Consider the following 24,696-nt stretch of genomic DNA (forward strand, 5'->3'; position numbering starts at 1 on the left):
TCAAATTTTCAAGAATCAACAGAGCTGAATTATTGAGCAATACTAAGAGTATTGCTAATTTCAAATTGTTTTGGGGCAACAGAATATAATCCATAGTAAGAGAAAAACAACCAAATTTTTTGGGAAACTTCTGCTCTTGTTTTTAACTAGTTCTGTAACCAAAGCATGTAGTCAGTGATAATACTTCTCAAAAACCTCAAATGCTAAAAATTCCCTCTTAATAGTCCTACATTTCCTTCTCCTGTATCACACAAGACCTTTTATTCTCTCCTTTAGACCCCCGCATGATTGTCTTATGAGGAAAAAGGCTCTCAAGATTGCTATCTAATCTGTTTCTAAATCTCCTCTCGGCCTGTGCAACTCAGTTATGTGAGCTAGGTGGGAATTCATCTCAATCTTGAAGATCCTGAGACGACTGCACAACTTCCCGAAAGCACTTTCTTACTGCATAATTTACTACATAGTTTGTATTCTAAAACAGCAGAAGCAGAGCTAAAATACTGATTTGTGTTTCTTTGTCTAGCATATACCTTCCAGTCCTTCAGTACAATTGTGCTGTTTTCAAAAATTCAAATTAACTTTAAACAAGAACTCGAAGTGTGCAGGCTTTAGTTAACTTCCCTCGAATATTACGAAACTTCTGCCAACGGTGAATGCCAAAGTACTGGCAGTACCAAACAGAAACGAAGAACCTCACAGTAAAACAATAGAAGAGAAGTAAAAAAAATACGTCTGTAAGAGAACGGTGCCTTGAAACAGAAAAAAAAAAATTGTGGTGGGTTCTCCCAAGGTGAGTGAGTAAAAGGCGAGAAATAGAGTAAGCGGCAGTGTCAGGGCAAAGGGCACAAATTTCACAACTGCACAGATGTAAAGAACCCTGGAGGTTTGTCACCCGGTTCCCCGTCCCATGGTTGAACGAATCCTGGGCCATGATCCTTCCACCTCTATTTAAGAAGACAGACATCTCTCTCCCACGCCCTCCTCCCGATGCCCCTTTCCAAGAACGCTGTCACCCACCTCCGAGGACCGTACCCAGGAAGATGCATTTCTTTTTGTGACGTTTCAGAAAATTCCACGTAGATCTCAGCATCTTCAGGCCCTGGGGGTGCGGGCTGCCTAAAGGGAAGGAAGAATGGTTCACTAGGAAAACGTTTCTTCGTCGCCTGGCACGGACGACCCGGCTGGACCGCTGTCGTCCCACTCGGTGCTCTCCAAAAATCACGAACGCGACTTTCCGCAGAGACTGTCACCGGAGCGGGAAGGAGGCGTGGACTGTAGCTGAGCAGCTGCGCTTTCTGTTCCTGCCGGCGCGCCGCCGCCGCCGCCGCTCACTAGCCTGAGGCGCCGAGGTCCGTCTAGAATTCGCTCCCGAGTGCCTCACAGTTCGATTCCCCCGGAAACGACAGCCCGCCTCCACCGCGTTCCGTTGCCAGCGCTCCTCCTCCACCGCGGCCTCTGGCGCTGAGCGAGGCTGCCCCGGTGCAGTATGGAGGCGAAGGTAGGGCCCACGCAGACTACGGGCGGCGCGTGCTCTGTGTTGGCGGAGGAGACCGAAAAGTGGATGGAACAGGCGATGCAAATGGTGAGGGGGCGGGACGTGGATGTATAGGGTGGGGATTTTCTCCAGCTTATTCTGACCCAAGCATTCGAGTAAACGTCCCCGGGGGTGTTTTCTGGTTTCAGTAATCTCGATGGCGCTCGCATTCTCTGGGTAAACAGCTGGCTTTACTGTCCTGAAATGTTCTTTAGCCCATTCTCACAGTGGTTGTGAGGAAAGGAAGAGACGAAATACAGAAATTATTTCTTTTTCACTTGTTTGAAGTATGCGCCAAACATCCCTATTCGGGGGCTGCTGGCACGGGCGTGCTGCGTCCCCTTGTTTCCTGTGGACATTCGCAAATCCTCGAAGTCACATTATTTTGTATTTATGACCTCTTGACTCTCTCTAGTAGAAGGAAGGAAGCTGAGGATGTTTCCGGTAGAGAGCAGGATAAAAACAAGTCCCTGAACAGCCAGATTCTCATCCATCCATCCATCCATCCATCCATCCATCCATCCATCCATCCTTTCACTTCCCTCGCTCCCTTCAGGACTCCTGATTAAGGAGGGCTCTAATAAGATTTGTGTATAATCCAAGCTTTACCCATACTTACGTGTCCCATCGAACTCTTTAATAGGGATAAAAGTCTATTTGGCATGTATGTATATGTATATAAATCATGCACACACACATATATGCATATGTTCTTTTAAACTTGTTTCTCATACTCTTTTGAAAGTGACTCACAGTAAAAATAAAAAAATCTATTTTGTATTACATTCCAGTAAACACACACAGATAAAATTGAAACAAAAGTTTTACAGAACAGTACTTAATCTTCCTATGTACAGTTTTCCTGGTATTTCTCTTTCATTGCATTTTGGAAAAAAAAATGCTGGTCATCACTCCTGATTTGATTTCATGACCCACTCTTTAAGCCCACTTCAAAATTTATTTCCCCCATTAAACTTGCAGGATACATAACTCTGTCTGATACTTTAATGTTCACATGTGCCTTTAAATAATTAATTTGTAATTTGTAATATGGAGTTGTTTGTCCTGAACTCCTTTTATGTTACTAAATTCTCCAAGTTGGAGACAAGGAGTTTTCATGTGATATCAAAAATCTCACTCTCCTTACCCCAAATCATTTCAATAATATCATATGCCTGGTGGCGCCTTTTTTTTTTTTTTCTGGCCGCGCTGCGCGGCGTGTGGGATCTTAGTTCCCCCACCAGCGATCAAACCCGTGCCCACTGCAGTGGGAGCGCAGAGTCTTAACCACTGGATGGCCAGGGAAGTCCCTGGGCAGCATCTTAATAAGTAGTGAGGATGATAATAAATGCACATGAAGGCTAAAATATCTCAGATTAAGCTGCGTTTATATCTTTCTATGGGCGAGAGACTTGGAGGCCAGGGAATGCCGGAATACTGAGAATTCGTGGTCTCTTGCGTTTATTTTCATTTGCTTCAGGAACTCTCCTCAGAGTATTTAGGTAGAGCTTGTGTCGATGAAATTTTGAGAGTTGCTGTCATAGAGGACTCAATAGTGGTTCCGTAAACAGCTAAGTTTAATCAGTCATTGAGCGTTTCCACTTTGTGTATCAGAAATGTGTTTTCTTTCCGTCCTTTCATATCTTTGTACTACTCTCTAGTCTTCTGGACTAAACATTTGAGTCTTTTTACTACCTTTTGGTATGACCTTGGGCAAGTCACTTTATCCCCCTAGGGTATTGCTTCCTACTCTATAAAATGGGGTGGTTGAACTCCAAGTAATTTCTAAGCCCTCTCTGGCCTTGACATTTTTGTCTTTTAATTAGATTATAAACACCTAGGGGTATGATTACCTAGTTTATCTACACAGGGTCAAGGAGGTCCTTAGTTTGCACTTATTTTTTTGGTTTTGGCCAATAGTATATGTTTATTCCAGGACTTAAAAAAGGGAAAAAAGGGCTTGTCATAAACCTTGGGCTTTGTCCAACCATTCCCTCCCCACTAAAGAAACTTCAAATCTTAAATTATTTCAAAGAATTGTTGAAGTAATTGAAAGTGTACTATGTACTTCTGAGAAGAATTTAAGATTAGACCAGAAGTACAGCTAGTACCAAATCTGGAGGCAGCAAGTTAATCTCTGATTAATGTGTTCTGAGGAACTTGAAAGTGAAATGTCCAGTATACATGTAATAGGGAGGATACTAGCATCCCCACAGCACTTGTACAGAGTACACGTATTTATATGACCAGTTCAAGTAACTAGAATGTTTGTCTCTGATGTTAGCATTTGTTGGGCAAAGGCCTGGAGGTATTGGAATGGAGATGGATTCTTTAAAGTATATAACCAAAGGCAGAAAACATAAAAGGAAAATGAATAGGTTTTAGTTATATAAGTATTGAAAACTTCTCCATATTAAAAAGATAAGATACAAAGTAACAAAGCAAATGACAAAGAGGGAAAATATTTGCAATGTAAATAAAAGGACAGGTTTGATAACCTTAATATATAAAGAACTTTTACAAACTAATAAGAAAAGATGTACACCCTAATTTTGAAAAAGTCGAAGGATATGAACATGCTATTCTAAAAGAAATACAAATAACTAGCAAGTGAACAAATGTGCAGTTTCACTAGTAATAGATTAAATTCAAGTTAAAAAGAGTTACAATTTTTCACCTGTTAAATCGGCAAAGGTGAAAAAATTATAATGCTTGCTGTTGGTAAGGGTGTGTGTGTGAGGAGCTGGCTAGTTGGTTGCTGAAACTGGGGCATCCTTTCTAGAGGGCAACTTTGCTATGTATATATAAAAAAGCCTTAAAACTAGTTTATCCTTTGATCCAGTAATGCCTTTATGGTATTTTTTTCCCAAATGAAAATATTTTAATGTTTTCTTTTTCTGATTATATAAATAATTCATAGTCATAAGAAATTCAAACTATAAAAAGATTTAACAAATTAAGTAATAATTACCTAAAAATCTTACCATCAGAGATAATGTTATAAAAATTTTAGGAGCATCCTTCCACGTATCTCTCTGTCCATGTGTAAACAGACATATATACTTTTTTCTTATATTAAATCTCTGTGCTAGGTTTTTTCAGATTTATTTTTTGACATATATATGTTTAAATAAATGAAATTACGTATTCTCTTTATGATTAAGAATGTCTTTTTCTAGACGTAAATATTTATTATTTTGGTTTGTTTTCCTCTCACCCCCATTCCATAATACTTTTATTGCTATGGAATAGATTACCAAAAGTGGGACAAAGGATGTATGTATTTTAAAACCATCTAGACATTTTAAGATTGCCTTCTAGAATTATGCTGCCCAATGTAGTAGCCACTAGCACATGTGGCTAAGTTTAAGTTTAAGTTTAAATTGATTAAGGTGAAATAAACTTAAATATTCAGTTCCTCAGTCACATTAGCTGCATTTCAAGTACTCAGTAGCAACACATGGCCAGTGGCTACCATATTGGACAGTGCAGATCAAAGGATATTTCCATTACTACAGAAAGTTCTGTTGGATAGCACTGGTCTGAAATGGTCACAATTCCATCCCCAGTATATGAGAATGTTCTGTCCTACCGCTGTTCCCACTAGCCCTGAAATTATCACTCTTTAATATTTGGCAATGTTATAGGCGAGAAGTATTATAATATCTGTGTTGCTTTTTTTTGTTGTTCTTTGATAAATTTATCAAACTTTAAATAAAGTTCTCTATACTTTATTATTGTTTGTAAAATCACTATTTTTCATGACAGTTTTCTTTTGGAGAGCTAAGTGTATAATAAAGGTTATTGTTTTAATCATCAGAGCATATAATTCTAAGGGTGTAGGCTTAGAATCAAATAAAAGAATAACAGTGTTGCACTTTTACGTTCCAGACACAGTGCCGTGGATAGTGTTTCATATAGGCCATAGTGTATAAGCCCCATAGTAGCCCTACCCTATCAGGTGTGTATTATTACTGTCCTCATCTTCAGAGGGGGACACTGAGGCTTAGAGTGAAGTAAACTTCCCAGAGTTAGGGAGCTGGTAAGGAGAGAGCTGTGATTTGAGCCCAGCCACTTGTGTTCACCCCCGCCCTGCCTGTACTGTGCTGTGTTTGGTTGCTCACTGCTCTCCAGTGCACCCTACTGGACCTCTCTGCCTATTCACTTTCATCCCACTGACTACAGTGTATTGAGCATCCTAATTAGACACTCGGATTTTTTTTTCTCTGTGAATTGCCTAGGCATATCCTCTTTTGCCCAATTTTATTATTAGTTTTATTTTAAAAAATCACATTGTAGGAACCCTTTGTATTCTATAGCTATTTCTAAGAATAATTCATAAGGAAGTGATGGAGATATAAAGTTCTTCACTTGTTTATAATAGTGAGGAATTTGAAAAATAGCCACATGTTCTAGTTAAACAGTAGGGGACCAGTTAAATGAATCATAAATATTCATGTAAAGGAGCACCATCTAAGCTTAAAAAAATCATGTGCTGAAAAAGTATTACTCAACATAGGGAAGTGTTTGTAATATATTTCTAAATGAAAAAGGCAGACTGTTGAACTGTTTATATAGTATAAATCTATTTGACTTTTTAGAAAACTATGAACATGTATATGCAGGCATAGAAAAAAACCTGAAAACTTTCTGTCACAGAATAATAACAGAGATCATATTTTGGAGTGTTGGGATTGAGTGGTTTTTATTTATTTATTTATTTATATTTTTATTTATTTATTTATTTTTTGCGATACGCGGGCCTCTCACTGTTGTGGCCTCTCCCGTTGCGGAGCACAGGCTCCGGACGCTCAGGCTCAGCGGCCATGGCTCATGGGCCCAACTGCTCCGCAGCATGTGGGATCTTCCCAGACCGGGGCATGAACCCGTGTCCCCTGCATCAGCAGGCAGACTCTCAACCACTGCGCCACCAGGGAAGCCCAGTTTTTATTTTTTGATGTGTGGATTTTTTTACCCCCAAGTTTTTTGCCTTGAACATACTTACGTCATACTTAGGAAAAAAGAAAGTGTGAGTGAGTGAGTGTGTGTGTGTGAGTATGTGTGAGTTGTGTGTGTGTGTGTGTATTATCAGAGTCAGAGATAGAGGGAGAAAAGTTGCAAGTTTTCTAGAATAAATCAATTGCGTATTATTGTTATTGCATTTTCTGGGCGCCTAGTATTACTATAATATTGTGCTAAGTCTGAGGAACAATTCAAAAAGAAAACAAGCACAGACACATGTGTTGTAACAAATGTGGTGTGATTTAGTGTTTCCTATGTGTTAGGCCTTGTGACGCGTGCTAGGCCTGCAAAGGTGAGCAAAACAGGTTTGCTAGTGCTTGGATCTAGTGCTTGCCTCCCAGGAGCCTACTGTTTAATTGATGAAATTAAGCCACACACAAATGAAAAAGTTAATGGTTACAAGTTTAGGGTCCAAAATAAGAGACAGATATAAAGTACTATCAGATAATAGGCGACGAAGTCCAGAGCAAGTCAGTTGAATTAAATTATAGGATGCTTTCTTAACTTTGAAAAGGGAAAATTGGATGTAAGTGGGTGGAAAAGGAGAGAAAGGTTGATCAAGCAGAGGAACCGTCAAGTCCAAAGAAATGGAGGACTTGGTCTTAGGTTAGGAGGTGATCCAGCTGTTTGTTCAGAATAGGTCTTCCTAACAGGAGCCCAGGTTTTAGGGGGATCTGTAAACCCTGACCCTATGTATAAAAGTGCCACATGCATGTTCCTTTTGCATGTTTGAGAGTCCATAACATTCATCAGATTCTCAGAGGGACTCTGGAAAGTTTAAGAACCAAGGACCTAGAAGGATAATGAAAAGTTAGGTTGGCTCATTTGGCTGGTGGGCAGCATGGGTGGTAGTTGGGAGGCTCTCGGTGCCAGGTTGAGGAATTTAATGTCGTAGGGGGAAAAGAGAGCTTCCCAGAGTCATTAGCAGTAACAGCTGTAGCGTAGTTTGACCTTTTGAACGTTATTATTTTCTACCTAAGACTTGTTCTGGCTAAATTGTCTTTTCCCCTGATTTTTTTTTTCTTTGTAGGAGATATACCTGGGGACTCACCCAGAGTCTGTGCACACTGCAGTCTGTCCCCAGCTCTCCTCCTTTTACCACTGCATCACTAGAGAGTAGTTTAGGGGAGCGATGGCTTTAGAGAAACTCCAAAATCTCTTCCATCCTAGAGCTGTCATTGTCTGTAACCTGCGGGCTCTGACCAGAGTGAAGGAAATGACACTTAAAGAGCAACAGAAATGACATTAAAGACATTTGCCGTAGAGACCAGTAATTGGGCCGGGAAGAAGAGAGATTCCATTCTTCAGTTTTGAAAGCTGATAATTTATTAATTTATGAAAGACCAAGTTGCCATTTTAAATAGTGACTGAGCCTTGGCTCCTGTCAAAAAAGATGAGAGAGTTAAAAACCTACCTGCACACACTTCAGACCTATCTTGCCTGAATTCTTGTGCATTCATAAAGAAGGGATCAGACCTGACAGAAGAGTTGGTGGGGGTATTGCAAAGGACGAGATGGGATGGGCTGAAAATTCTTTTCAGCTTAATTAAATCTATTTTGAATGTGACAGCAAAGCAAATATATATTTGATATGTGCATATATACACATGTATTTTATATACATGTAAACACACCCATCTATATATTTTTTTTATTGAAAAACACTTCACTGTAAACTCACTTCCATGGGGTTTTTGGGTTATTCTCACCACCTCCTCCCTAACTTGCCATTCCAGCTGCTCACCCCCTCACTGTGAGCTTGACAGGCTAGGCCATTCCTCATCAACAACATGATTTGCCTTTTCAAAATACTCCCTTCACTCATATTTTCTCTCTAATTTGGACAGCAAAGGAAGGCATTTCACAAAAAAACACATTAAGGAAGAAGGAAGATAATATTTAGGGTTGGGAAATAGAGTTAAAGGGAGATAATTTGCTGGAAGGGAAAAAGAGACAATCCAAAGGAAAGAATGAAAGGCACAAGCCCCGTCACCTGGAGACCCTGGTGGAGGGGTTGCCAGGCCCTGCAGTGGGGCCCCGGCTGTCTTCCAGGTGAACAAGTCAGGACTTGGAAGGAACCCTCCTGGGCAGCTTGGGTTCACCTTCTCCCCTGCCACTTACTCCCTTTCCTCTTACTCTTGGATTCTCTTCTGCACATTTGAAATGGCCACATAGCCTCACATAGAGTTCTTCAGGAGATAGTTTTAGAGAAAATCCTTGTCACATGGCTCCCCATTTGTTTACTCTTGCAGTTTTTTTTTAATCTTTAAACTTTCTATGCCTCACTCTCTTGCTAAATGTCCCCTCTCCTTTTGTCCCTTGAACTAGACCTACTAAGAATCCAAGCACTGATAAGGTAGCTGATCAGCGGTAATTACAGTAGAAGTTAGGGATAGAGCCATGGCAGAGAGCCCAGGAACCTGACATCTGGTAGGTGCTCCACAAAGACTTGTCGAACAAGTGAGTGGATGGAGCCAGATTGCCTGGGCTCTACTCCCAGCCTCTTACAGGGGCTAATTCCATAACCTTCCCATGGCTCAGTCTCCTCATCTGTAAAATGGGGAAGCTCACGGAACCAGTCTCATAGGGTTATAAACTAAAGGAATTAATACAGTGCTTAAAATAGTCCTGGATCAAGGTAAGTTTTTCAGTAAGCTCTAAGCTCTTATTATTTGCAAGCTCAGAATCAGAACACTTGAGATGTAGACATAACAGTCTGTTGTAATAGAAACTAGAAATGTAACTTAGAGATAAGTCACTCTTCAGGTCACTGGTTTCATTCCCTCCATTCCACCCAAATTGACCCTTCTTTCTTGGCCAGTTTTCTCCTTGGATCTTCCGTAACACCAGACACTCCTGGTTTTCCTCCTACCTCAGTAGGCACCTCTTCTTAATTGCCATTGTAAGAGCCTTCTCTGTTTATTCCACCTTTATTTTTTTTAATGTTTCAATTTGAAATAATTACAGAATCATAGGAAGTTGCCACAGAGTATACAGAGAAGGCCCACATACCCTTCAGGCAGTTCCCTCCAATGGTAACATCTTCCATAACTGTAGTAAAATATTAGAGCCAGGAATGTGGCATTGACCCAGTCTGCAGGGCTTGTTCAGATTTCATCACCTTTATGTGCTAACCTTAAACTGTTTGTGTATGTGCGTGTGTCTGTGTGTATGTGTAGTTCTATGCAATTTTGTCACCTGTTTAGTTTTGTGTAATCACCACCAGAACTGCTCCATCACCACAAGGCTTCCTCATGCTACCTCTTTATAGCCACCATCCCTCCCAAACCCTAAACCCTGGCAGTCATTAATCTGTTCTCCATACCTGTAGTTTAGTCATTCAAGAATGTTTTATACGTGAATATGTCACCTTTGGGGATTTTTTTTTCATTCAACATAATTTCCTTCAGATCCATCCAAGTTTTGAGTCAATTAATAGTTGATTCCTTTTTATTGCTGTGTAGTTTTCCATGGATAGATGTAGCACACTTTGTCTAACCAGTCACCCTTTGAAGGACATTTGGGTCATTTCCAGTTTTTGGCTATTATGAATAAAACTCCTATGAACATTCATGTCTGTATACAAAATTCTGTATTGTATGAACATAAGGTTTCATTTCCCTGGGTAAGTAAATGCCCAAGAGTGCAATTGTTGGGTCATATGTTAAGTACACGTTTAGCTTTTTAAGGAACTACCGAACAGTCTCCCAGGGTGGCTGTGCCATTTTACATTCCTACTGGCAACGTATGAGTGATCCTGTTTCTCTGCCTTGCTGGTATTTGGCATTGATACTTTTTATTTTAGCCATTCTGGTAAGTGTGTAGTGATAATCTCATTGTGGTTTTAATTTACATTCCCTAATGGCAATGCTAATGTTGTGACCATCTTTTCATGTGCTTATTTGCCATCTGTATGCCCTCTTTGATAAAATGTCTTTAAATATCTGTTGCCCGTTTTCTAACAGTTTTTTTTAACTGTTGAATTTTGAGCATTCTTTACATAGTCCAGATCTAGACTTTTGTTGAATATGTGGTTTGTAAATATTTTCTTCCCGTTTTAGCTTATCTTTTCTTCCTCTTAACAGGGTGTATTAGTTTCCTATGGGTGCTGTAACAAATTACCGCACACTTGATAGCTTAAAACAACACAAGTTTATTCTCTTATGGTTCTGGAGGCCCAGAGTCCACACTGAGTTTCACTGCGCCAAAACCAATTGTCAGCAGGGCTGTGCGCCCTCTGGAGGCTCTAGAGGGGAATATGTCTCCTTGACTTTTCCAGCTTGTAGAGTAACATTCCTTGCTTGGTTCATGGCTCCTTCCGCCATCTTAAAAGTCAATAGCGTAGCATCTTCAACTCTCACTCTGCTTCCGTCATCACAGTGCTTTATACTTTATGTGTCAGATTTCTCTCTGCCTCTCTCATAAGGACACTTACGATTGCATTTAGGGCCACCTGAATAACCCAGGGTAACTTTCCTGTCTCAAGATCCTCAACAAATACTTGATGGATGAAAAAATGATTTGTCTCTCTTGTGTACCCCAGGTTATGTGTCATCCTAAGCTTATTTTATCTTGTTTTCCTTCAATTAATTTTTTTATTTTTGTGACGACAAACAACACAAAGGAAAACTGATCAAATATTTGAACAGGAACTTCACAAGAGATATCCAAATGTCAGTAAACTTACAAAAAACTGGTAAACCTCTTAACTCACCAGGGAAATGAAAATTAAAACCACAAACACTATCTCATATCCATCAGAATATCCAAAATAAATAATATTAACAATTCCAGTTGTCCGTGAGGATGTAGAGCAACGGGAACTCTCACACACTGTTCATGGGAATGTAAATTATTCCAACCACTTTGGGAAACTGGCAGTATCTATTGTATTAAAGGCAAACACACACATAGCCTCTAACCCAGTAAACTTACTGTTAGGTATATACTCAACAGAAATTAATAGTACCTGAAGAGACAGGTATAAACATGTTCATACGGCATTATTAGTAATAATCAAGAAGTGGAAACAACCCAAACATCTATCAACAGATTGTATAAATAAACTGTGGTATATGCATACAAAGTAATATAGGGCAATGAAAGTGAACTGCAGTTACAAGAATGAACATGGATACAACTCAAAAACATACGTGAAACAAAAGCAGCTAGAAACAAATACATATACGCCGTGAGTCCATTTATATAAAGTTCAAAAACAGGTATAGTTAAGTCAGAATAGTGATTTAAGCTTACTTTAAATTTCCTTCTTTGTGCGATGATCGCCTTAACTGCACCAGTACTTAGTCTCCACCCTCCCCAGCTGTCAGTCCTCCTCCTGGCTTTCCTTTCTATAGTAGCCTGTGACACGTTTGTATATTTATTTGTATGCAGTCACCAAACCTTGGAACTCTTCAGTCTCTCAAACTTTGCATAAGCTGGGTAATGCTTTAACTGTTTTTACAGAACTGGGGCAGCACTAGCCTGTGGGTGGTTCTGACACGATTCTGAAGAATGCGGTCTTATTGCTTCAGATACTGTCCGTTTACACCTCTCCATGCCCCAGCTCTATCCCACCACTCCAGATGGGAGAGAAGTACAATGTGCTCCCACCATATGCCTCTCCTTTCAGCGCTTTTGGCCGAATGATAAGTGTCAGTTGAGCAAGCTTGAAGCAGCTAAGGAACCCATGCGAGCATTATGATAGACATTATTGCTACTGTAAATAGTGTAGCTGGGAGCAAGAGCCTAGTGCAGGAGATAGAACACACTGTTTTCAGCTAAGTCTTCAACGGGGCACTTTATATGCCCTATGGTGTGTGAAAATACCTCCTCTTAAATGGGAGTCTTGTCTTCCAAAGGGTCTTCCGGCCTGCCAAAGTAGGAAATGCTGTGCCTTTCTAGAAACAGCTGTACTTGGGAGTTTTAACTGTAGTGAGGTGGCAATGATTGTATACTAGTCCAAGGGTTGCACCCGTTTAAGGTTCTCTCTCACCTGTGGTATCAGGGCATCCCAGAGGTAACCTGCCTGTTTTTGCTCTCTGCCTGAAGAAGTATTCCTTAGCTGTCCTGGGCCCCGGAGCTGCTGGGGTTCCCTCAGCCATAGCGCTAGAAGAAAAATGGACAGCCTCTGATAGAGGGGAGACTTTGCAAGTATAATAATTGGTTTGCCATTCCTGGGATGGTGATGGAAGTATGCCTAAACTTATTTTTCTCATTTGTGTTTTTCAGTTGAGGTATACTTCACCTACAGTGAGATGCACAGGTCTTAAATGTATTGTTCATTCAGTTTTGAGTGATGCAGACATCTGTGTAAGCCACATCCTTATCAAGATAAAGTTTTCACCACCACAGAACATTTCCTTGTGTCCCTTTCCAATCTACACATCCCCTTTCATGAAGCAACCACTGTTCCAATTTCTTTCATCGTAGTTTAGTTTAGTCTGTTCCAGTACTTCACATGATTTGTGTTTGACTTCTTGTACCTTAGCATGTCTGAGATTCATCCATGTTGTTGTGTGTATCAGTAGTTTGTTTCTTTTTTATTGCTGAATAGTATTCTATTGCGTGGATGTGCCACAGTTTGTTTATTCATTCTTTTGTTGATGGACACCTGTGCTATTTCCAGAGTATGGCTATTATGAACCAAGCTGTTATGAACATTCTTTTACAAGGTTTTTTGATGGACATATGTTCCCTTCTCTTAAATAAATACTTAGGAGTAGAGTAGGCTGTGTGTTCACAGGCTATATGTATGTTTACTGCTTAAAGAAACTTCCAAAATGTTTTCCAAAGTGGTTATGCTATTTCTTTGTATAGAGTGCTCCTAAACTTTTATTGTCTCACTTAGAGCAGAAATTGTGGGCACAGGGAGATATCCAGTCTGGTCACCTTTATGCTGTTGGAACTCTAGAGGATATTTTCTGTAATTTTTAGAGAAACAAAAAAATAAGTACAATTTCAACAAGGAAAGAATTTTAATAAAAGATGTATAAATGTTACTTATTCTTCTACCTCTTTGCAGATATATACACTATCTCAGAAAAGGTGCATAGACCCTGGCAATTAAAAAAAAAAGAGTCAATAGCAAAAAGAGTCAATAGCAGTCTTTTGATTACTTCTGCTTCCAATGAGAAGCAAAAAGTCAGGGGACTCAGGACCCATGAAGGAGATTTGTTCCTGAGTCTCCTTAATATGGATACGATAGAGAACAAAGGCACTAAATACTAAAGTATGTTTGAGAAAAGGGAAGGCTGACCTGCATTTCTTTTTTTTTTTTTTTTTTGCTGTACGCGGGCCTCTCACTGCTGTGGCCTCTCCCGTTGCGGAGCACAGGCTCCGGACACACAGGCTCCGCGGCCATGGCTCGCGGGCCCAGCCGCTCCACGGCATGTGGGATCCTCCGGGATCGGGGCACGAACCCGTGTCCCCTGCATCGGCAGGCGGACTCTCAACCACTGCGCCACCAGGGAGGCCCTGACCTGCATTTCTTTGTTCTGGTGTTTGTACATGTGTGTACTGCTCAGGCTGCATCTTTTCTCTCCTACCATCTTGTCATGTTTTGAACATTACCTCTTAGATTTTTCATTTTGTCTTTCAGGCTAAAGAAGCCCTAGAAAATATTGAGGTTCCTGTTGGCTGCCTTTTGGTCTACAACAATGAAGTTGTAGGGAAGGGAAGAAATGAAGTTAATCAAACCAAAAATGTATGTGAGTTGAATAGTAGAATTGCAGACATATGGAAGTGATGGTAGGTATGGAATGAATTTATCGTAGTTGACTGGAAGATGGGTCTGTGTAGAGTCCCGTGAGTATCAATGGAAGGATGGTTTCCCTAAACATCTCTTTTTTTGAATGCCCTTTTTTTTCTGATTATAAAAGTGATACATGTTGATTTTTTTAATGAAAATTCTACTTTATAAAACACATCAATTTAATTCATATCATATCCGTTAGTACCTTTAAATAATGTATTCCTTGTGGTAAATTAAAAAGTCACCCTCAGTTGATAGCTATGAAAGTATGAAGAGATTGTATAAAGGAAGCTATTCTTAAATCAGATAATTCAGTGAAATACAGTCTCCACCACCTGCTGTCTCTATCAACAGGTACACTTTAAAAGCTTGTGTGACTTTAATTTATTGTGGTTAGGTTGAGAAGTTCATGAATTAAGGCAACACTTCCTGAACATGGTATCACAACAGTGTGTCACAGTGAGTATAATTGAAGTATCAAGTTTTAGGATTATAAAAAGTGCTAGGTGGACCCAAGGATAGCTTATAACTTTAATACCCCTCACACAGACCTTGATCTTACTTGGGAGCCAGAGAACAAGCTGGTGTTGGAACTGGTGCTGTGAGGACTTTAAAGTTCATCCATCACATCTATCAAAAAGGAAACTCAGATTTAGTGAAACACAAGCAAAATAGGAACCCAGATTCACAAAGCAATTGTTATGTGGATATCAAAATGCTTATGAGATAAGTAATAAACCATAATACAGCAATTAGTGAATATACAGATACTTATACAGGAGTGGAATTTTGTGTTTTAAATAATTGTCACATGTCCCTATGTATATTTTGTGGTTCAGTACAATATCTTTAATGTGAGATCATTGAATGTCCTAGCAACATCCATCTAAACCCCCAGTGACCTGGGTTTCTTACACACCTTGAAATTAACCTGGATTTATTTTTAGTTTTCTATGCTCTATAGAAGATTACCCTATAATCACAGTATAGAAAGGCTCTTGACCCCAAATGAGGAGACCTGAACCCTACTTTTGGCTCTGATACCATCACCTCTCCCAGCTGTGTGTCTTTAGTAACCTCCTAATGTAGCTTAGCTTCTGGTTCTTCAGCAGTAAAAGAGTTGATTGAGATGATTTAGGTCAACGATTATTTCTTGAGAACTATGGGGACAGTTGATTCAGTAGTTCTGAATCTGATTTTTAAAAAGCACATGAGTTGGGGAAACTTTTCTTTTTTAAGCTCCCCAGTTCCGGTATGCAGTCATGTGTGGGAACCTCTTTGCTAAAGCACCTTCCAGCTCTGAATTTATATTAATTCTGGGCCAGCAATGCTCCCATCTGCCTCTGGCTTCCATGGTACCTTGGCCACTGTGCCAGCACTTTCCACACCCTGCCCTATGTCACAGGTAAATGAACACCTTTCTGTTTGTCCCATCAAATTTTATACTCGTTGAGGACAGAGACTTTTATTCCCACAAAGAGTTTATTTAGCACAGTGGCTTATACATAGTTGACATTCCATGTAAGTTTATTGATAAACATGATTATCATGAATATTATCAATAATTATCACATAGCAGAGTGCATATATCATGTTATGCGTCATTGTGCTTCATATAATTCAGATCGCTTTATGAGATGTAGATACCAGTATATCCAGTATTACACTGGGGAAACCAAGGCTTGGAGAAGCTATGTAACTTGCCCAGGGCTGTATAATCAGTAACGTCACAGTCAGAATTCAGATTCAAGTGTGGTTGATTCCAGACTATGTGATTTCTCCTCTACTCAACTACTCCCATGAGGTATCTGAGACTGATACTAGAGTCTGCCAGTATATAAAATCTCATCCCAAAGAAAATACAAGTGATGACATTCCAGTGATGACATTCTAAATATAGACTTGCTTAGAGTGAGGTCAGTGACAGCCTTGAAAACATATTCATAACTGGAACACATGCTTAGGAAAATTTCAAGTGTCCCCTGAAATATTCAGGAACCATAGACACATTTTTTTGAGACTTATCTCTCTATGGCATTTTAATTGAAAAAGTGTCCCCTAAAGTACTTAGGTACTTAACTAAAAATAGAGCATAATTCATGTGGCATCTCAGATTAGGTGTCTTTTGTTGGTGAGGTTATGGTACTTGAACTAGGAACTACAGTGTCAACTGCTAAGGGTGTCCTGAAACCTTTATTTGCTAAAACGCTGGCAGAAGTGATAGGCCTATTTTTCATATTCACTTTTGAATATTTGTAAAATACAGTTACATGTAGCCAACAAGGTCAATGCAAGCACCTCTTCTTTCAGGCTACTCGACATGCAGAAATGGTGGCCATCGACCAGGCCCTAGATTGGTGTCGTCGACATGGAAAGAGTCCTTCTGAGGTGTTTGAACACATGGTGCTGTACGTCACCGTGGAGCCGTGTATCATGTGCGCAGCCGCTCTCCGCCTGATGAGTATCCTTTGACTTCACGGGTTAATGTCTCGTACTCTTCCTGTGAACTCGAAAATGGCCAAACATTATAGTAGAAACATAACCCATTTCTACTACATGAAAACAGAGACTTATGAAACAAATTATAGGAGGTGCACGTTATAAAATACAGTATCCCTTGGCCAAAAAATTTTTAGGAAAGATTTTTGAATAATAAAATTACCTCATTTTTAATATCAATAAACATATAACAAGTAAGCTAGAGCAAGAAACACATGACAAACTGTTGTGTAAAGATAAACCATAAATTAGATTATAAAACAGTGTGCATAGGAAAAGATCTGAAGACTATGCATCTGTTTTGCCTTTAGTGAAGAGATTATAGGTGATTTAAAATTTTTCTTTCTCTGTTAATATGTTTTTATTGTTTATTTTTGCCTGAATACCTACTACATAGAAGGCTTGAAAAATTTTAAGTCAGAAGTAAATACAAAGTAAAAAACAAATCATTTATGATACTATAATTGTAAATAAATGGGAAATTGATAAAGTTACAGCTCTTTGAATTCTGTCTTTCATAGAATAAGCGACACAAATACTGAATACAGCAAGTTAACCTCTAAAGATCTTTTAAAAAATTATTTGATAATTCAACAACTCAGTTTCATACTTGCATATTTTTATGTACTTATTTTGCTGTGTGTGTGAATCACTTAATCACTTTAAAAATAATAGAGAGGGTTTTGAGTATGAAAATATGTACAATTTCCACTTTATAAGCTCTCTGCCCATCCTGCCTTACAGAGTGGCTCTGCTTTAGTCTGGTTTGTACTAGGTCACAGGTTGTATTTGCTTGAGGAAAGAACAGGGAAAAATCTATTATTTTTAAGAGGTGAAAATCCCTGGATTAAATTCCTGCCTCCTTTCTGGCTCCAATTCTCTAATGATTCCAAAAAATCATCTAGGAAAGATCAGAGAGAGCACCGAGCTCTGAGCATTCAGCAGCTACACAGTCAGTTTTCATTCCATTTGCAGTTGTGACACATTAGTTTCTATATTCTTTAAATCTCTTTCTTTTGTGTAACTGGATTGTGTAACTGGATTTTTAAGATGAAGCCTAAGTTTAATTATATTTTAATAAGTGTGGCTGTTTTTTTGATAATTAGTTTATTTTTTGGCTGCGTTGGGTCTTTGCTGCTGCATGCAGGCTTTCTCCAGTTGTGACGAGCGGGGGCTATTCTTCGTTGTGGTGAGCGGGCTTCTCCTTGCAGTGGCTTCTCTTGTTGTGGAGCACAGGCAATAAGTGCGTGGGCTTCCGTAGTTGTGGCTCGCGGGCTCTAGAGCACTGGCTCAGTAGTTGCGGCGCACGGGCTTAGTTGCTCCGCGGCACGGGGGATCTTCCCGGACCAGGGATCAAACCTGTGTCCCCTGCATTGGCAGGTGGATCCTTAACCACTGCATCACCAGGGAAGTCTCAGTTTAATTGTTTTCAAGAGTAGCCTGGCCTTTCCTCTCCAGGCTAGCTGGTATAAACCCACCCTAGTTTTGTCACGGTAGGCACTTGAACTGCACACTCTTTGTAGGACCTTAATTCTTCCTTAGAAATCCCGCTGGTTGTCTATGGCTGTCAGAATGAACGATTTGGTGGTTGCGGCTCTGTTCTAGATATCGCCTCTGCTGATCTACCGAATACTGGGAGACCATTTCAGGTAACATGAACTGTTATACTTCTTTTTTTCTAATTACTGTGATCTCGCTATGGGCTTGCAAATAGTTAGCATGTGCTCAGTACACCAAGAAGCCACGCTAGAACCAGGTGGGCTCTCGGGACCTCTGGTCAAGGTCATTGATGCCTCAGTGTAAGACAACAGGTAATCATTTCCAGGTGAGTGCTCAGCTCTCTTAATTAACAGAATCCCTCCAGAAGGAGAGTCCCCAGCCTTCTGAGTTTTCCTCTAACAGTCTTCACCCATGCCTTCAGCTATGTTTGAGGACCCTACCACTGTGGGCATTCTCCATCCATGCGTATGCCTGGCTCCACGCTGTACCAAGTTTGTGTGAGGCTGGGTGACAGTAGATGCTATTTACAGTGAATGTACAATAATTTTGCACAAAGTCAGTCGTTTTGCTTGATTGCCCTGTACTATTTTTGCTGCCTAGTAATCAATACCTGTTTTCATTATTTTTTTTTTCCTGCCTTTTTAATGTTGAAATTTCCCCCAGGCCCAAGAATCCACTTAGAAATTCTACTTTCCCTTTAACCTTGCCACTTCTCCCAAAGTTTTTATGTTTAAGGCTATGAACAGTAGGAATTTATATTTCAGCATTTGGTCTGTAGACAAATACCAGTTTCCATAAACTGGTTTGATTGTTTGTTTTCTCCAGATGTAAGGTTAATCCTAAAAGTATTATGCTTTAAAAAGAAAAGGACTTAACAAATTGCTGGACATGGTGGGTAGTTAGCAACAAAGACCTCAGATATTCATGGGAGCATATTAAGTACCTATGAAGGGCTAAATTTGGCTGAATCCCACTGAGAACAAGATTTGGAAAACATTCTATTTTGAGTTTTCCCAGCTGAACGTTGGCTTTCTTATTAACTCCTGCACTTTTGAGAATAGATGACTTTTAACATCACATCAGAAAAGAAATTGTAATAGAATGATGGAGAGTAAGCAGTACAGTTAGCTTGATCATTAAAAAAATCTGCAAAGTGATTTGCTTTTTCCAGTTGCTTCTACCAGTAGCTCAAATTTTGCTTACATAACTCTTCGCAAGTGAATTGCTGACTCTACTTCATTTATGAGAAAGATCTAAAGAATTTCTCAAAGCTTCTGGGCAGAACAAAGATGAGCTATTGGATATCAGACATGGGGGAACATTTTTGACCAACATGCTGGTGACATTGAGTGCACACCATCCTCTCCTGCACGTCCCTGCACAGAATCCAACAGGATCTGGTTGAACCAAAAAATAAGTTCACTTGCAGTGTGTGTACCTGACCAGATTGGCTCCATCAAAATGAATGGCCATGGTTTGAAGCCACATCTCCAGATTTGATGCCAAAATATGGTTTTTTTTTTTACAGTGTTTTGAGATTCTAGAGAAACTATCGATACCCCAGGCTTCTGGATGCTGTGTTTTCTACTTTTATTTGGCTGGCTTAGGGTGTGGGTAGGGGTGAGGCGGGAATTTGTGGGAGGTGGGATGCTATTTTTGTATTGCAGAATTATAGATTCTTTTAATACTGTATTATAAGCAGCATTAAAGTTCATAGAGGAGACCTACAGAACTATTCTTTTCAAAGAAGATGGTGATTAATTTACTTTACCTGCCTTGTGTAAAAAAATTATTTTAATTAAGAATATGTGCTTTTTGTTAAAGCCACAAATTTGTAGCTATACTAGATGCCCGAAAAGATTACCTTGGTAGCTTAGAGGGACCCAGTTTCCTTCTCCACCTGTAACTCAGTGGGTCTGGTCCCTGAGTGCACATTAGAATCACCTGGAGAGCTTGGACCCAAGCCTGTGCTTGGTCCCCACCCCAGACCCACTGAATCGGAAGCCGTGGAGGGAGGGGGAGCATTGGTATTTTTTTAGTGAGCCCCCAAGTGATTCCACTGAGCAGCCAAGGTGGAAAACCAAGGTTCTAACTTTACCTGAGAGGAGAGTGCTTTGTGCAGGTGGGTGCTCATGAGACAATGAGGAGAGGCGGGGGCCCCGGGGGACAGGAACACTGAACAGCGTAGGAAACGCCGTACTCACCAACATGGTTAGAAGACGAAGTGCTGAGAGGCCAAGGGAGGAGAGGGTTCTAAAGAGAAGCAAGGGTAGCCAGTAGTCTCCACGACTGCAGAGAGTTGAGGAGAGTGAAAAGACCAGTGTTATGGTCAACAGGGGCCCTTGAGATATCGATAAGAGGGCAATTCTGGGAGCACAAGCCAGTGAGGATGAGGTTGGGGAGGAACCAAGAGCCGCAAAAGTGACGGCCACGATTCGGGAATGTTCTCTGGGAGGAGCAGGGTGTCAGCTTGCGTGGGGGACAGGGTAGAAGGAATATTATTGGGTTTTTTTCCCCAGCTTTATTGAGATATAATTGACGTACAACATTGTGTGATTATAAGGTGTACAGTGTGATGACTTGATGCATGTATATAGCAAAATGTTTATACCACAATAAGGTTAGTTCATACATCCTTCACTTCACATAACTACTATTTTGTTGTTGTTGTTATTACGTTATGGTGAGAACACTTAAGCTCCCCTCTCAGAGCAACTTTCAAGCATACAATACAGTATTGTTCTCTGTAGTCACCATGCTGGAACTTACTCTTCTTATAACTGACAGTTTGTACCTTTTGACAAAAGTCTCCCCATTTCCCCCACCCACCCCACCCCTGTCAACCACCATTCTACTCTCTGTTTCTATAAAGAAAGTATTGTATATATGGTCATATATATATATATATATATATATATATATATATGAATATTATTCAGCCATAAAAAAGAAGGAAATTCTGCCATTTTCAACAGCATGGCTGGACCTCAAGGGTGTTATGTTAAGCAAAATAAACCAGAGAAAGACAAATACTGTATGACCTCCCTTACATGTGGAATCCAAAACTATCGAACTTGTAGCAGGTTGTTCTGATGGGGAAGGTTTATGCAGGCTTTGTGGACCCAGGCAGGAGCCAGCTGAAGCACAAGAGAAAGGGAGGCTCATCTTGAGCAGTGGACCACACTCGCCAGCCCAGTGCTGGCTCCGTCCTCTCCTGGGCACTGCTTCCAGATGGAAGATTCCCTGGTGCACCTCCAAAGGGGGCAGCGTATCAAGTCCAGACTCCTTCAAAGCCCTATATATTTTGACTTCGTTTTTATTGCTTTAATTTCTTTCCTTGTACTCCCTTAATAATCACCCCACCCCCATCAGTTGGTTTTCTCACTCATGACCTAAACCTGTTCCTACTCTTTCCCTGAGATGATCTGCTCACTCTTTTTAAATATTCTCTATCGTTAAGGCAAGTTTAACTTTCATCCCCCTGCTGTTACCACAATTTCTATTCTTTCACATGTTGATCACTTCTTTGAAGGAGCCTACCAAAGACAGAACAAACTGAACACTTAAAAAAAAAGTCCTTTGTAGTAAGGATCGACTGATTTTTTCTTTAAAGAGCCTGAGGGTAAATATTTTAGCCTTTGTGAGCCACTTACATCTCTGTCACATATTATTTATTTTTTAACCCTTTAAAAATATAAAAACCATTCTTAGCTGACCATTTCTAGCTGTGGACTGCCAACCCTAGCTCTATAGAATCAAACACTTAATGGGCCACCAGTAAAGAACAGCAGATAAAAATAGCTTAGTGCTTAATGCGCACTTAATGATATGCCAGGTATTTAACAGGGGTTATATTAGCTAATCTCATTTAATCCTCACAAAATCCTTTTGGGTTAATTGCTATAATTCCCTGTATTTTACATATGAGGGAACCGAAGCATAGAAAGTTTAAGTATCTTACCCAAGATCACATAGCTAGTGATTTGTACTATGACCACACAGTAGTTGATTGAGAAATAATAATTAGTTGATCGAGAGAGATGTTTGAGACCCTATGTCTATTTTTTTTTGGAAATATGCTTCCTTACCCATGTTACTAATATCCACAAGGCGTGTTAACGTTGGAAATATGTTTACATAATTATGTATATATTGCAGTTTTTGTGGGATACAATACACATTTTCCTAGGCCTACATTCATTCTCAGCTTTCTCGTTTCATCAGTGCATCCCTGGATATCGGGCTGAGGAAGCAGTGGAGATGCTAAAGAACTTCTACAAACAAGAAAATCCAAATGGTCAGTTTTCCGCTACTGTATGTATGTACTTCACGTAAATCAGTACGAAGAGAGTCTGCACGGGCCTGCCTCTTCATTTCCTCTTTTTCTTTTCTATTCTTTTCACAGCACCAAAATCAAAGGTTCGGAAAAAGGAATGTCAGAAATCCTGAACTTGTTCTAATGAAAGACTCATGCTCCTGCACGACATTCTTGGACAGAAAGCTGTTGACATTGTTGAATCGTATGTTTATATATTGTCCTTAATCCATGGGAAAATGGTTTTTCATCATTTGCTCTGTTAAGGGAACAAATTAGCACTTTTAAAAAGTCTGACAACTGCAAACAACTCCTAGATTTCCCACAAGCTGGAAGAACATTTTTAAGAAGGGGAAAAATTAAAGATTGACGTTTTAGAAATCAGTAAGCAGTGCCTGCTTTTCCTGCCAAAATCGTTATGCTCAGTCCAGGAAAGTGCTGACTTTCAGAGGATGTGTATATCTGGGCTCAGTTACCTGGTGTGTCTGCATGGAGCGCGTTGCCCTATGGACACCTGGTCTAGGCTTGGCCTTTCAGACTCGGACCCTTCATTCTTGGCAGCCACTATGTTCTCCCAGGGTGTGGGGGGCAGGATGTGACTTCCTTGGAAATTGTATATGAATCATATACATATAGACCATGATTCTATGGTCCTTAGAGCAGACTTTTGCTTTTATAAAGCATTTAGAGAAAATACATACTGTTAAAACAAGTGCTTAAGTATCATTTAAAAATTACAGCATACTGCTATTGTAAAATCTGATTTATGCCTTCTTTGAAGATGAGTAGTCTTAACAGTAAGAGAAATGCATAAATGGACAACTCCTTCTTTGTTATTGAGCAACTATACTGTGCCAGGCTCTGTTCGTTCACTGAAGCAGTGAGCCAAACAAAGAATCCTGCCCTCATGGAGCTCATATTCTAGCAGGAGGAGACAGATAATGAGCATAACAGATTACACAGTATGTTAGAGGGTGATAAAAATTATGGCAAAAAGAAACAGAACGGGGTAGAAGGGGTGGGCGTGCCCTTTGGTGGGAATGCTGGTTGCAGAATTATGGTTAGTTTCATCTGAAATCAAGCACAGTTATTTCTCTTTATAAAAATCCAGATTTAGAATTTAAGATCTAAAATGTAAAAGGACTTCCCTGGAGGTCCAGTGGTTACGACCCCTCACTTGCACTGCAGGTGGCAAGGGTTCCTTCCCTGGTCAGGGAACTAAGATCCTACATGCTGTTCAGCGCGGCAAAAAACAAAACAAAACAAAAAGCAAAACTAAAATGTGAGCGTGTCAGCACAACCCTCAAAGGGTATCCACAGCAGGAAGTCCCAGGTATCCGTGCTTTCTGACTGCGGCAGGGGTTGCCTCTGATGAACTGCAGCTTTGCAGAGCCGTGCCGGGATGCTCTGCATCTGCCCAGAAGGGGGCCTCGCTGTTCCACCAGAAGCCCAGCTCCAGGCCCTGGAGGGCAGCTCCTCAGTTGCATTTCTTCAGTGGATTTATTTCCTTGATGCAAAGCATCTGTATTTGTTGGTTCTGCCATTTGAGCGATGTCTCTGACTTGTTTGTTTTGAATTACATTACAGGCTGGAATGTAATTGTGGTAAAGTATTTTTATATTGCCAAGAGTAGCAGTTAATCACAGTTACATGCTTCAGAGGATTTATAATTGCTTGGTTTTGTACATGTGTGTTTTTATCTGCATTTGAGAAGTTTTATGGAGAAGAATATGCATGATTTTAAATCTATAACAATGTTACATGTACCTTCCCTTCAATTTCACCTACTTTAAAAATGATCTTCTCATTACATTTTAGTGCTTTGACTAGGTTATTCCTTTTTGCCATTGGTCATGATTCATTTCTGCTTCTTATGCTTTTCTGCAAGCAGACTTCATTGCACTTATCATCTTCGTGGCATTTTCTTGGGGATTGTTGGTAGATAAAAACCCTGGGAACTTTTTTCTGGGGAGTACCACCCTTTAAGTCCAGCCAAGCTTCTTATGTCAAGTAGGTTCTTGGTAAACATTTGTTAAATAAAATTATTGATTGAAATTTAGGGAAAAATTAATA

The 24,696-nt window shown here is 40.0% G+C and overlaps 2 protein-coding genes across 3 annotated transcripts in view; one reads left to right on the plus strand and one right to left on the minus strand.

Moving 5' to 3' along the window:
* Positions 1-1,428, minus strand: part of PEX3 (peroxisomal biogenesis factor 3) — a 36,544-nt gene extending 35,116 nt beyond the window's left edge. Inside the window, exon 1 of one of the 2 annotated variants that reach the window (XM_060114481.1) lies at positions 1,033-1,428. In XM_060114481.1, coding sequence (XP_059970464.1) covers positions 1,033-1,090 — 58 coding nt within the window. In that variant the 5' untranslated portion in view covers positions 1,091-1,428. Of the gene's footprint in view, positions 1-1,017 lie in introns of both variants that reach the window. The other variant, XM_060114480.1, reaches the window with a different exon arrangement.
* ADAT2 (adenosine deaminase tRNA specific 2) lies at positions 1,415-24,308 on the plus strand. Its single transcript, XM_060114483.1, has 6 exons — positions 1,415-1,582; positions 14,157-14,261; positions 16,620-16,770; positions 18,351-18,457; positions 22,533-22,605; positions 22,714-24,308. The coding sequence occupies exons 1-6, from the start codon at positions 1,487-1,489 to the stop codon at positions 22,755-22,757; spliced, it is 576 nt and encodes a 191-aa protein (XP_059970466.1). The 5' UTR covers positions 1,415-1,486; the 3' UTR covers positions 22,758-24,308.
* Positions 24,309-24,696: the final 388 nt, after the last annotated feature.

Source organism: Mesoplodon densirostris, chromosome 12 (genome assembly GCF_025265405.1).
Source record: "Mesoplodon densirostris isolate mMesDen1 chromosome 12, mMesDen1 primary haplotype, whole genome shotgun sequence".
In the NCBI taxonomy this organism is placed as follows: domain Eukaryota; kingdom Metazoa; phylum Chordata; class Mammalia; order Artiodactyla; family Ziphiidae; genus Mesoplodon; species Mesoplodon densirostris.